General features: G+C 38.5%; 1 protein-coding gene across 4 annotated transcripts in view; it reads left to right on the top strand.

The window, feature by feature from the left end:
- KCNMB2 (potassium channel subfamily M regulatory beta subunit 2) overlaps nt 1–14,712 on the top strand; it is a 454,246-nt gene that overhangs the window by 428,305 nt on the left and 11,229 nt on the right. For all 4 annotated transcript variants that reach the window (XM_011980367.1, XM_011980369.1, XM_011980366.1 and 1 more), the window contains 2 exons: nt 4,215–4,385; nt 6,798–6,993. In XM_011980367.1, coding sequence (XP_011835757.1) covers nt 4,215–4,385; nt 6,798–6,993 — 367 coding nt within the window. The remainder of the gene's footprint in view (nt 1–4,214; nt 4,386–6,797; nt 6,994–14,712) is intronic.

The raw sequence follows: 14,712 nt of genomic DNA on the forward strand, positions 1-14,712 counted from the left end.
TGTCTCAGGCTGGAAACACCCTCTTTTCCAACTGAGACTTACTACCCTTATTACCTGGACATGCAAAAAACCAAAGCACACCAGGCCTGAACAAAAACAAATCCAAAATGATATTTTTTTTTTACAAAAATTATGCCACTCATTAGCAATGACCCAAAAAATAGAGGTGGCCCTCTGACTCTGGCATATCTCACCACTGAGATTAGTCACTCCTCTGCCTGTACTTAGGACACTAAACCTGTGGGAAGAGAATCTATAAATGTACAATCACTTTCTTCCTCTTTAGCAAGGTCAGCAGAAGTCACCTCTTTGGATCCTGGAAGAGCAGGGAAACAGAGAAACAAGGATCTCACCTTACTACTCTCCACCATTTCTCCAGTCATCCACACCAAGTACTGGAGCATAAATCTAAACTACATCACTTTTCTTGCTTCCTCATCATCCACTGTATTCTATCAGCCACCAAATCCTGAAGTTCTGTCCCGTAGATATTTCTCCATGTACCGTTTCATCTTCATACATCCTACCTTGACCCTAGATCCAGCCCTCATTGTCCTTTGCCAACACTACAGTAATAGTCCCCCCATTCCTCTCTCTGATTTAAGCCTCATCTTGTTTCTTAAACTCTGCACAGAAGTCAGAGTGATCATTCTGAAACTCAGTCATGTCACCCTCTGACAGATTCCCATTCACTACAGAGTAAAGGCCAAGCTCTTTAGAATGACTTACAAAACCCTTCATGGCCTACCTACCTTTGCAAACTCATCTGCCTCTTTCCCTGTCCCATAGGCATCTCAGTAATATTAAAACAGTTATAGTTTCTGATATTCACCATGCAATTGCAAGTTTCCATCGCTTTGCTCATGTGAGTCCTTCTGTCTAAAATACCCTTGACTCTGTCTCATCTGGTTAACCCTGATTAAACCTTGAATATTTTGTTTAAAGTGTTTCTCCTTCAGGAACCCTTCCCTAAACTCAACCCTGGCTCTCCGTCCTGCTTCCTCAGGCTGGGGTATCCTCCCCTCTTCTCTATTCCCGTAATACTCTGTGAATTGCTCCATCATTATATTTTTCATCCTATGCTGATATTTATATACTTATCTGTTTTCCTATTGGGCAGGGCCCATATCCCCAATAACAAGAGGTTACCAGCATTCAGGAGAAGTTTGTGAACCTAAACTGAACTCTTTGCTCTTCCAAATCATGTATTCATTTCTTTATTTTCCATTAATTCGATCATCATTTACTAATGAATTCCATGGGCACGGCCCACTCCACTCACCCACTTTCATTTTGCTGGGTAGTATCCTGATTTCTCAGATACTTTGGGGGCTCTATGAAAATTGTTCACTTTTCCCCTCTCTATACATTCCAGAGCATATCAAAAACATTTGTTAACCACTTTCAAATTGTGATTTGTTTTTAAATTACAGGTTTGAATCATTTTTATATGCTTCTTGTTCTGATGACACAACTGACTGATTACACTTCTCTTTTACGGGTATAGGCTGACATAAGTGATGCTGTGTGACAGTCTAATACCCTGGAATTGTGAGATTATGCTCCCTCCTTGCTGTCTTCCATCTGCAGGAAATGCAGACCTCGATGGCAGCCATCAGAGTTAAATACATGTTGATAAATAACATTAGTGAAGTAACAGCAGATTATTATTTTACAGCAGGTCTTTGAAGCTACTCAGACTTGGCCTGTCTCTTCCTGGTTCAGAAAAGCTTTCAGCCCACTGGCTTTAGCCACTAACGGACACTGATTTTTTTAAATTTGAGTTCATAAAGGGTGAAGTTTTGAAAGCTTTGATGTAAATCCTACAATTTCCAAACAAAATCTCAAAAAAAAATGAAGAAACACAGAGGGTAGGTGGTTGCCAGTCTGTGGAAGTCAAAAGCAGGGCAGGCCAGCTAATCCAGGGGCACTGGGATTGGGAGCTGGGGAACAATGAAAGATGTGGGCTCTCCAGGCCTCTGGTAATAACCATGAGCAGCCAAGAGCAAGTGACAGCAGGAAGAAGCCAGGAAGGACAGGGACATGAAAAGATGATAAACAAAGGCCTGTATTTAGCTCCGACTCTCCTACTACAATGAGCTGACTTCGCAAGGAAAGAGTAAGATTTATATAAACCACCTCATAAAGAGAACTTTAAAATAATAATAAGCTAATCAGTTAATTTTGCACAACCAATACTTAGATTAATAAATACTCAGTCCTACAACCTCATGGAAATATATTAAGTACAGACGCACTCTATCACCTCTATAAGGAATCAAAATATTTAGCAACCAGCGCAGAATGGATCAGCCAATCAGAAGAGACATTGGTTATAGACACCAGTCAGGCCATCCTCGAGCACAAAGCTAAATATAAGCCCTGAATAAACACACAACTGCACAAACAACAGGCATATCTTCCCTCCCCTGCAAAGTTCCACTTTAGAGTCTACTCTGGTTCCTCTCCCAAGCAACAAGAGTGATTAGCGATAAAAATTTGAATGAAAAATCTGAAGTTATTCTTGTGCATATTGGTTTTTGCCTGAAGCTAAAAAAAAAAAAAAAAATGACTTAAGAGTTTCTTTTTCCATTTTCAGCATTTTATTTGTCCTCGCTGTTTCTAGGCTCTAAAGGCCAGCAATTTTCCCATTTCCACTGCCCTGCAATCCAAAGCTCCCTCCTCAAAATAGACACCGAGAAATCATGAGCTGTTTCTTGGTCGCAGGCCTTGCAGGAATTCCTGAGCACTGCCTTCCTACTCAAGCTTCTCTTCATCTCACCCAGCATCCAGCACTTCCGCATTTCTTTTCTACCTTCTCCTCCAGACCTGGTTTCAAATCCAATCCTCCATCCCTAATCTTTATACACTATTAATTTTCTTGCAGTTTTGTCCATTAGAAATTCTTTGGAGAATAGTAGCAATTTTAGGGTTTTCTGATGTCCGTGTCATTGAGCTGTAGCTCCCCACTCCATTTTTTGAATGGGAACATTTATTACTAATCTCATGTCAGTCATTCTCTTAAATGATTTGCTTGTATCATGTCACTTAGCCATTAAAATGCATTTAAACATTATTTTCACTTTGCAGGCAACTGGGGATCAGAAAGTCTAAGGAACGGCCGGGCACGGTGGCTCATGCCTGTAATCCCAGCACTTTGGGAGGCCGAGGCGGGTGGATCACGAGGTCAGGAGATCGAGACCATCCTGGCAAACACGGTGAAACCTCGTCTCTATTAAAAAAATACAAAAAATTAGCCGGGCGTGGTGGTGGGCGCCTGTAGTGCCAGCTACTCGGGAGGCTGAGGCGGGAGAATGGCGTGAACCAGGGAGGCAGAGCTTGCAGTGAGCCGAGATCGCACCACTGCACTCTAGCCTGGGTGACACAGTGAGACTCCATCTCAACAAAGAAAGTCTAAGGCACCTCTCATTGATCACACAGCTAATAAGCAGTGAAACCAGTCTGAACTCAGGAGACAGTTGATTTCAATTTCTTGTTTTCTTATCCTACATTGCTGCTCTAAAATAAAAAACAAAAATACTAATAAAACTGTCCAAAGTTATAAGGTCTGGCCTCAATTTGAATGACACTTTTCTAACTCAATCGAATGTTTTCACATATAAGAATAGCTGGGTCACCACTCTACATCTTCACACTGCTTATCAATCTCAAGCCAACAAAGCCCTAAGCAGCCCTCAGCTTGAGAAAAATGTTAATCAAAATAACTTCTGCCTATCATTACTGAAGAGAAATGAAAGATTAATTTGATATATTCCAAGTATATGTTGCCATTTATTTGAATCAATGCTCCATTAGGTATTCCAAAATTATTTAAAAATCAATAATGATCAGCTTTGGGTTAAATGGTAAAGTCAACAAACCCAAAGCATTATTTTGAGGGTTGAGGGGATTGGTTTCTTTCTTTAGAATTAGATAGAATGAAAATTAATTTACAGTTAGACATTGGCCCCAAAGTAAAAAAGGAGGGCTTATTTCTGCTCAGGACTGGTACATGTACAGGCGTGCATGTGCTTGTGAGTGTGTGTGCATGCATGTGTGTACTTGTGTGGGAGGTAGTGGACACACAGTGAGGTCCAGCTGCATTGAGGCAGGTTTGGAGGGCCCTAGGAAGGCATGGACAGAAACTGACCTGCTCTCTAGGGGCATGCTGATTAACTAAACTTTATGTAAGATCATATTGTTTTCAACCTCAGAAATATTTACCAGAAAATCAGAGACCATGACCTCCTGGACAAAAGGAAAACAGTCACAGCACTGAAGGCAGGAGAGGACCGAGCCATTCTCCTGGGACTGGCCATGATGGTGTGCTCCATCATGATGTACTTTCTGCTGGGAATCACACTCCTGCGCTCATACATGCAGAGGTAATACCACTGGGAGGGTGGGACCCTGCTGTTTGTCTCCTCCTCCATCCTCCCCCATCACTTAGGCAACCCTAAGGTCATCTTCCTCGCCTTCTTTCCTGATAAGAATTTTGAGAAGTTCCTGGTAAATAATACTTTTCAATAATGTTATCTAACAATAATAATAAATATAGCTCTATGTATAACATGGATACCAGGCGTCAAAGACTTGTACTTGTTTAATTATCACAATTACTCTATAAGGTTAAGTATAAATATACTCATTATAAAAATGACAAAACTGAGGCTCAAGAGAAATATGATTTCCTCAGTGTCTTACAGCTCTTACTGGTGGCAGAGCTAAGATTCAAGCCCACATCTCACTTATTCCAAAGTCCCTATTCTTGCCACTTCGCACTTCTGTCCGTTCCCCACCCTCCTCCCTTTTCCACCCCAACCAACCCCTCCATCACCTTCCACGTGAGTGGTTCTCAACTGCATATTCCAACTTCCCCAGAAACTCTAAAAATGACAATACCCAGCCCCCGTCATCGTCACCCTAGAAGGTCAGATTTAATTGGTCTGGAGTGGGACCCAGTCACCAGTATCTGTTAAAGCTCCCCAGGTGATTCTAATGGGCCTTCTAGGCTGAGAAACACTGCTATGCATCTACTTTTAAAAATAACAGATTTTGAATCTTTTCATTTCAATATTTGCCGTAGGTTTATTGAATGGATAGGGAGGCAAATAAATTGTGAGACAGCAAGTGTACTCTCGCCCTCGGTAAGCCACGTGGTAAATCCCACCAGCATCTCTAGCTGTTGTCCATAAATTGGACATTTCTAAACACAGGCGAGCCCAGCCTTGATGTATCGAATGGGGGGAAGTCTCACAGCAGTTCAGCTTAAAGAAACAAGACCTTTTCTAATGAAAAATTGAGGTTTCAATCCAAAAGAAAATGAAACAATTTTGTGGCATTTGTTTCTCCATCTAAATTAATACTTTCATTTTAGAAGCAAAATCTAGCTGAAATACAGTAATTTGCTGAAATTAAGGCATCATCTTTCACATTTGTGGCTGCTCTGCTCTGTTTCTCTGATGGCCTTCAGCTGTGCTCATTTTCAATGAAAGTGCTGATGCCTCAGGCCCCAAGTGGTCGCTGATTCCAAAATGCTTTCAGATCTTCACATCTGCTTAGAACCATCAAAGATTTTTTTCTCAGTATATAAGCAAAATGTGACCACGCATGTTCCAGGAAAACACAATGTGCCACACCGAGGGAGGGGATCAGGTCTAGTATCCTGCTTCTGAAATAAAACTTCACACATGCAAAGGGGCAGCAAGCTGTGGATGCCTGTCTAGCAAAAGGAAAGGGTATCAATCTGCAAAGAAAACACGTTTCTCATTGCTGTGGTGATCAGCTTATACCCAAAACCAAACCATTGATTGCTGGTGTGTTAATTCCTAATTACAAATGTTAATCTTGATCATAAAATTAAAGGTATATTAAAATGACAAGTTGACAAATGGGCAGCTGGATTCTTCCAGGTGAGTGGTAACAGGACACCCTTATTCATCCATTAGTCTGCATAAAAGAGTTTCTTTTCCATTGTGTTTGTGGGGAGACAGCACAACACAATAGAATGAGCCTGCGCCTTAGAGAATTACAAGATTGGGTGGGATCACAGTTTCCATCACTTACTGCCTATATGTCCTTGCATGTCATGGGATTTCTCAGTTCACTCACTTTTAAAAAGAAATTGCTTCCCAACTTGCACAGTTGTTGAGAGAACAAAAGAAGGTATTATATATGAAGTACCAATTAGGGTGAAAGGAATGTGCAGCCAGTGACTGCTCATGATATAATGAAAGGGTTGAGTTATCCTTTTTCCCTTATTAGAAAGACCTTAAGGCATTCTGTCACTGTCCTTCCATCTGTCAAGCTGGACCACACAACCCTCCACTCCTTTGTCATCTCCCCGCTCCTTCTCCCTCACACCTTCTGTGACTGCAAACGGGGCAGGGAAGGGATCTGGGATGCAAAAAGTACAAAGTAAAACATACAGAGGTAGGGGCTGGAGCATGTCAAGAAGCTGCCGGCAATGTGTAAATACAGGGTGAGAACAGGTGATGATTTTAAAGCATGCTTCATGTTACCAGGGAGTTCAATCAGGGAAAAAAGAACTTAAGTCAAATACCAGAGAATACCATATAAAATGGAAGTCATTGAAAACGTTCTCGCGTGTCCAAGTTTGTCTATGTTATATGCTTAAAGCTGTTCTATACGAAGGCCTAAACTGTACACAGATAGATCATATTAGAGATTTAGAAAAGATTTTTCAGCTTCAGGAGCTGAGAAATAATTCCCTCAGATGATGCCTTTCTCACTATTAGCTCTTGGGCCTGTGTTTACTCTCACCCCTTTCTCTGTAGCGTATGGACCGAAGAGTCTCAATGCACCTTGCTGAATGCATCCATCACGGAAACATTTAATTGCTCCTTCAGCTGCGGTCCAGACTGCTGGAAACTTTCTCAGTACCCCTGCCTCCAGGTGTACGTTAACCTGACTTCTTCCGGGGAAAAGCTCCTCCTCTACCACACAGAAGAGACGATAAAAATCAATCAGAAGGTAGGAACTTGGCACGCTGCATTTCAGTTACCCCACAGAGCTTCACACCAGGCTCTCTGCCTCTGAAGTTCCCCTTTGCCAGCATTTCAAAGGAAAATACTTCAGGAAGCAGAGCCTGCCTCTTCCATTCAGAGAACTTGCTATGTGACTCTTGCCTAGAAAATATTTATTTTCTGTGCAAGTTGTGGGCAAATCATTCCTACATTTGTGGTAGTGCAGATTTAGCTTTCACTTCCATTTGAAAGGGTAAATATTAATATATCTTTACACAAATAGACTGAGTCTTTCAAAGCAACTATGCAGCTTAGAGATGTACAAGACAAAACCATATGTTTGTCCTGTACCTGGGAACCACCAGCTAAAGGTGTATTCTGTTTGTCCATGGTCATTGTCATTTAGTTCTGTGACCTCAGGGATATAACTTAACGTTTCTGATCCTCAGCTTCCTTTTCTCTAAAAAGCAACAAATGGACACCTTGCAAGGTCCTTATGAAGATGAGACCTCAGCATATACAATGTTGAGCAGAGCATGCTACTTTTGACCCATGGTAACTGTGTGTGTGTGTGTGTGTGTCTGTGTATGTATGCGCACGCATGCACGTGTGTGTGTGTTCTTCTTCACATATGTCATATTCATAGAGGCTGAATTTTCCAGCACTAATATATTCAAGTCCACATGGTAGATATTCAACAAATGTGTATTTTATTAAAGTTTTACATAAAATTTACATTTGCAAGGTCTGGAATGACCAGGAAGGTGTCAGCAGAACCAACTTGCCATTACAATTTTAAGTTAAATATATTGAGTTTTGGATTTGTGGTAACAATTAGATATGCAGAATAATCTCATATGCCAAGACAACTCAATGCCACGCTTGGCTCTTATTACCAGGATAAACCCTTCTGACCTCTAATCTTTCTTGTAAAAGCTTTTCTTTTCATTAAATTGTCAGCATTTAAATGATATAGCTTACAGTTATTGAAAAAATGCAGTAGATTCAAAGTTCAATACTAGCACATAGAGAGTGAATAGGATTTGTTTCTGATATATCGACACAAAGTAAGGAAAACAACCTTGAACTTTTGTTGCAATAACTTAAAAGAATCCTTGCAAATATCTCTGAGGACTCAACATAATAAATATTTCAGAGAATGTTGTTTGAAAATGCTGGCTCTGATTTTCTTTCATTTGTAGTAGCCACAAATAATACCAGTCCCAGTGCTGTGCTGCAATATGTACAGCCCAGCTCTCTCACAAAGTGTTTGTCTTTCATGATCTTCGCTTAAGTCAGATTTTAAAATCAAAGCTGACCGGTAATGACAAATGCCTATAAAACTCTTAAACCTGAATAGGCATCAAAAAATGGGACATATTTTCATTTCCTCATTTTGACAATTTATCACTACAGCCCTGTGAATGCATTATTTAGGCTATAAACAGAGAGGGAAGCTACCAATAAATGTCCCAGTTATGTATTCAGGATTGGTATCTTACTTGCTCTCAGCATAACACTAGGTCATCATTTGGTTTATTGGTCCCACTATCTTGTTTTTTCAAGTAAATTATAACATAGAGAACTGTGCATGAAATGAAAAAGTACAGCTCAAGTATTACAAACAGATTCATGACCACCATGTAACCACCTTAAGGTTCAAGAAATACAACATTTTCTGTACCCCAAGAACACCCTACATGCCCCCTCTCAATAACTACAGGCTCTGTGTCCACCAACGACAACAACTATCCTGACTGTTTATGGCAATTACTTTCTTACTTTTCTTTGTACTTTTATCACCTAAGGATATATCCTTAAACACTAAATATTTTATTAATAGTTTTGCCTCATTTTTAAACATTATATAAATGGAATCACATAGAATACTTTCCTTTCTGTCTGTTTTTCTTCACATGGCATTATGTTTGTTAGATTTATTCTATTTGGTTACAGTTCATTCATTTTCATTACTGTATCATATTCCATTGTATGAATATGTCTGTTTATTCATTCTACTGCTGATGGACATTTTGAGTTGTCTACAGTTTGGGACTATTACAAGTAATTCTACCATGAATATTCTCATATATGTCTCTGGTGCACAAGCACACACACTTCCATCAGTTATAAACCTGAGAATGGAATATTTAAATCATAGAGTATACATATCTTAAAATTAAGTAGATAATGCCAAGTAGTTTTCCAAAATGTATATGCCAATATACATTCTCACCAACCCTGTGGGTATGAGAGTTCTTACTGCTCCAAATCTTTACCAACACTTGGTAACATCTGTAATTTTGATTTAGCTAATGTATATTTCCTCATGATTCTAATAGCTAATGTTATCAAGTGCCTTTTCATTTATTCACTGGCCATTTGGATATCCTTTTTGTGCAATGTCCATGCAAGTTGCTTGCCCATTTTTTTATGGAATTGTTTCTTCTTTACGTTCAATACAGGAATCATTTAAACATGAACCTCTGTTGGTTATACGTGTTGCAAATATATTCTCCCATTATGTGGCCTTTTCACTCTCTGAATGTCTTTCAATGAAAGAAACTTCTAATTTCAGTGCAGCCAAATTTTGTCAATCTTTTTCTTTCTGTTCAGTGCTTTTGCTGTTCTGTTTAAGTCTTATACCCACCCTAATATCATAAAGTCATTCTCCTAAATGACATTCTAAGTATATTATTGTTTTCCCTTTCATGTATACAGTAAAATCTGACTGGAATTAATTTTTACGTAGGGATCAACTTTCTTTTTTGTTTGTTTGTTTTTTCATATGGACACCGATGTGCTCCAGTCCATTTTTGAAGAGGCCACACTTTTCCTCACTGAATTATTTTTATAATCTCATTTCTTCCTCCATTTTATCAGAAGTTATCTATTCTGTTACTATTCTTTTTAAAGTCAAAAAATAACAGATGCTGGCGAGGTTGCAAAGAAAAGGGAATGCCTATCCACTGCTGGTGGGAACATAAACTGGTTCAGCCATTGTGGAAAGTAGTTTGGTGATTGCTCAGAGAACACAAAGCAGAGCTACCATTCGTCCCAGCAATCCCAGTATTGGGTATATACCCAGAAGAATACAAATTATTCTGCCACAAAGACACATGTACATATATGTTTATGGCAGCACTTCTCACAATAGCAAAGATGTGGAATCAACCTAAATAAATGCCCATCAACAGTGGAAAGGATTTTTTGCTTCTTTCTGGATACATCCTATCTTCTAATTCAGCAATTCTTTACTCTGCAAATCAACTGTTAAACCCATCCATTGAGTACTTAATTTCTCTTACGGTATTTTAAATTCTAGAATATCCAGCTGAGTCTTGTTTTATCATGTCCAGTTCTCTGCAATATTTTAATTATAGTCTTTTAAATCCTTCAACATAAAAAGTAAAATTATAGTTGTTATAAAATCTATTTTGATATCATCACTATTTGAAGCCCCTATGTACCTGTTCTGTTTTTGTTTTCTCTTGTTTGTTTTCATGCTGTCTTGTAATATCTGACTATTTTTATTAGGTTTCAGATATTATATTTGTAAAATTTTTATAAAAAATAACTTTAATCCTAGGATAATGTTATAATGTCATCATTTCCAAAAATTATTTCCATTTGCTTCACCAGCCACAAACCATTCAGCATCACCTCATTCTGACTTCATAAATTGTGATACTCAAATCAGAACTGAAGTCCCTTTGAGGACCTATCTATTTCAGGCTGACTATTCTCCCAGGATGCAACCCTTCAGAATCCCAACCCAAAGTGAATAGGGGAATTATCAAGACCCCAGCTTGATAGGCCCCCAATAATAATTCCTGCTCATAGCTCTGCAAGGCTGTCAAAAATGCCAGTTAATCTCCTAGGCTCTCACCCCCTCTTCTACAATCAGCAAATGCTCCCAGGGAAAAAGGCAGCAAACATTTGGCTCACTTTCCTGGCCCAGTGATTCTTCACTTTCTGGAAAGCTACCCTCTGCTTTTAATCTGAAATATACGCACTGAAAATACACAATTATCTCTATGTCAAAAGGTCATTAAACTGTCTTCATGCAAAATGAGGAATATTCAAGATAATTATGGCAAAAACATAAAAAAAAATTTCAATGTCAGCTCTCTTTCCTGTTATCCTTCCCAGGCTCACCAAAAATAATGGTCTCCCTCACAGTTACCAACAAATAGGCATGGTTATATTGAGATACATCAGGCGCTGTTGATAATAACTGTCCTAAGACAATAGGAGGTGAAAGGATATTAGTCAATCTGTCTGCATCTTGGTAGAAAGCATTTTATTTTTACATTTTTACCCTCTCTCATATAGTTTTTCTTTAGCCTTTAAACCCAGTGACCAACCTCTTGTGAACATTATGACCGAAGCTGCTTAAGCTGATAAACTGTCATGCTCTCCTAGAGCCACTGGCTGACTAATGGGCCCTGGGAGCTACAAGAGGGCTCAAGGGTCCCTGCCTCCCTTGGCTACAAGGCTGTCACTAGCATCATAAAAAACAGCAGCTGAGTATTAATTCACTATGGTTGTTGCTTGTGAATTCCTCAATGCCAATCTTCTTCAGGATTTTAAAACCTCTTTTCCTCACCGGGAATTCCCAAAACATGCCCCTATGGTTTGAGGATAGATTTAAAATGTAGTTTGGTGCAAAAAAAAGGAAACTATACCCATTTTTTTGGTATATGGCATAATACTATATATCTGGTCTGATGATGTAGAAAAATCCCAATTTAGTTTCTCCTACTATACTCTCACAACACACTGCCAAATCCAGGTGTGGGGGGGGCTTTTCCCCACACATAATGAAGGTGAGTTCAGAATAATAAAATAATTTTCCCAGAGTTACACATTCACTAACTAATTATGTCTGAATTAAAATCTAAGTCTTTTTACTTCATCATCCTTGCTCTTAAAGAGTAAAACATTAGAGCATTCCCTTGAGAGAGTAAAGACAAGAGTTCTGAAAAATCCAAATTCTGTGAACTATTTATCCTTCTGATAGATATTTTGGTGAACAGGTGAGAATCTACATCATTCCATCCTATTCCAAGAGGCACTTAGGATCAAGTAAGAAACAATGAGCAAAGAATAGAATTATCTGTGATCCATAGGTAAGATTAGGACTGTATATTCAGCACCAGTTTATGTAGAGCGGATATTAAACAGATAGAAGCTTACCCTGAAAGGGGTAAAAAAAAAAAAAAGTGGGGGTTGGAGGTGGGGAATATGCCCTGAAATTTGGCATTTGACATCGCATAATTAGCATTTTAAATTTGAGATATTTCTTAGACATTTCCTGAAACTGCCGGCAGACCAGAGATTCAGAAACACTTTTGTGATTGACAAAGTTTAGTCACTCCTTACCAAAGTTGAAATCTGGAAAACTGAAGAGAGCACCTTTGTGTATAAGTAAAAGAAAGAATGTGCCATAAAGAAGCTGATACTGAGCATCAAAAAGGAAAGCAGGGGGAAGGAACCTAGTGCTTTTCAATTGCCAGGAGGGAGGCGCGTGGTGAAGACTCAAGGTCAGATTAAATATCTGCCTCACTTTAGGACTAATTGGATACATCAGAATCCTAGGGACTCTGTGGTTTAAGCTTTCTGGATATTGTCTAATCCCAAAGCTCCAAGAAGATTCTATCTCCTTAGTCAATTTCCTAGGTCTTTCAAGTTTCTTCTCTACTCCAAATCAAGCAGAAGTGTCATAATAGATATGAGACCTGTGGGCAAATATAGGAAAGGAAAATCTCTCTGTAATGGGACCTTTGTCTCAATACTGAAAGAAACAGTCATGCATAGCAGTGTGAATTCTATTTTCCTTTTCACTACTAAATACTTGGAACAGTCAACTTGCCAAAATCAAGCAGATACTAGATATTCAAACTAAACAAGTCTAAGGTAAACGTTGTAGGATCCACTTTTTTAAAAAGTGATGGTAAAGAGCATGAAGTCTCAAAAGGAGTGGGAAGAAATGAAGTCTCAATTTACTTTCTCAACTCATCTGTTTATCACTAATGTTCAAAAAATTCAAAAGTTGAAAATATATTTGTGAATCCAAGGCTACCACCTTGGTGAACTATACATTCTTTGAACATTCAAGTTATGTCCTGCTCTCGAGCATAGAATGCAAAGTCTGGTACATTATATATGCTTAATAAATATGTGCACAATATTCATTATTTGAGACTACTAGAAAAAGTTCCATTGACTTTGGAACCAATAATATTTATGTTTCACATGAGCAGTGTTTTTTTCCATTTTTGGTTTTTGTTTGTTGTTTGTTTACTTCATGGACATTGTGGACTAGGACCTGGCTACTAAGGAGTTCTGACAGTACATTTGTAACCCACCTCTATGATTGTACAGTCTTTATTGAAAGGCTTTTTAGCCACATTCTCATCCCATTTCATCACCCGTCTGTGTTTTTTTTTTCTGTTTCTCTCTGTACATTCTATATTGTTTATGTTTTTGTCACCTATATATAACATGCTACATGGTATATTGGAGACAACAAATATTGAATGGATTTTATTACATTTCTAACCCCATTTCAAAAATAAGATACTTCCCTCTTTATAAAAAGGCAAATGAAGAACACACCCTTCCCTTGAAGTGATCTGAGAAATTGATAGCTCCCTTCCTACCATCACAAGGAAAAGGAGACTGACAGTGAGGTTATTCAGCCAAAAACACTCTCTTATTGCCTCATCCCTTCCCCACATCTTTTATTTTTAAGATGAAGGCATGTCACTCTTTGCTTCACACAAGCCTAGTAAGGCATGTCTGAAAAAAAGCCCAACAGGTAGTTTCTTAAAACTTCTGTCCATCATGAGAATAAAAATAACTGTTCTAAAGGATTCTGGAAGAGAGGCTAAGGGAAAAAAATTTAGTCAGTTCTCCAAAAATTGGAGAGAAGATGCAATTGCTGGACCTTCATGGCCCAGGTAAGGGAAAGGATGATCAGGAGACATAGACAGGACCCAAGGTTTTTCAGCTGGGAAAGGAAAGAGCATGATCTTGGGTCCATCCTTGTGGTTTTCAGTACTAAAGAGAAGTTTCTGTCTGTCAAGAATTTAAGGATTGGGAAAAGCAGTAAGATTTTATTAACAAAACTCAGGATTAAGAGAGATGTAAGTCTAAATCTTCCACTGAATGGCTGCTTCAGAGGTTTGATAGATTTATATAATCACATGTTAAGGCACAAAAGAAAAAATTACCTATAGCCATAGTAAAATATTAACGTATTTTTATCAGTACTAAAATATATTGTATATATAAAATTATTACTCATATGTTCTTTCTGTTAAATATCATACAGAGTCTAAAAGTTAAATCTTCCCCTTCCCACACCTCCCACCAAAAAAGAAAGATCTAAAAACGATAGATGTTTATTTTCTATCTAAATTACATTTTTCCAACTAAGTGTATATCTCACTTAGTAAAGTTTTGTTTATTGAAATGCATTCTATGTATTCGAAACCAAAGACATAAAAATGCCCTCTGAACACATGATAAAATCATGAGATAACTAAATCTTCACTCTAAATTCACACCTGCCTAAGAAACATACTCATGACTATTGTTTGAGCCACAGAAACAAAAACCTAGGCTCCTAGTGTAGAATTCAGCATAATGCAAATCTCCTAAGACAAAAAGGCAAGGGACATGAGATGACAGCCATTAAACAGGACTGCTTCTGTGAAAA

This window comes from Mandrillus leucophaeus, unplaced genomic scaffold, assembly GCF_000951045.1.
Source record: "Mandrillus leucophaeus isolate KB7577 unplaced genomic scaffold, Mleu.le_1.0 Scaffold211, whole genome shotgun sequence".
NCBI lineage: Eukaryota > Metazoa > Chordata > Mammalia > Primates > Cercopithecidae > Mandrillus > Mandrillus leucophaeus.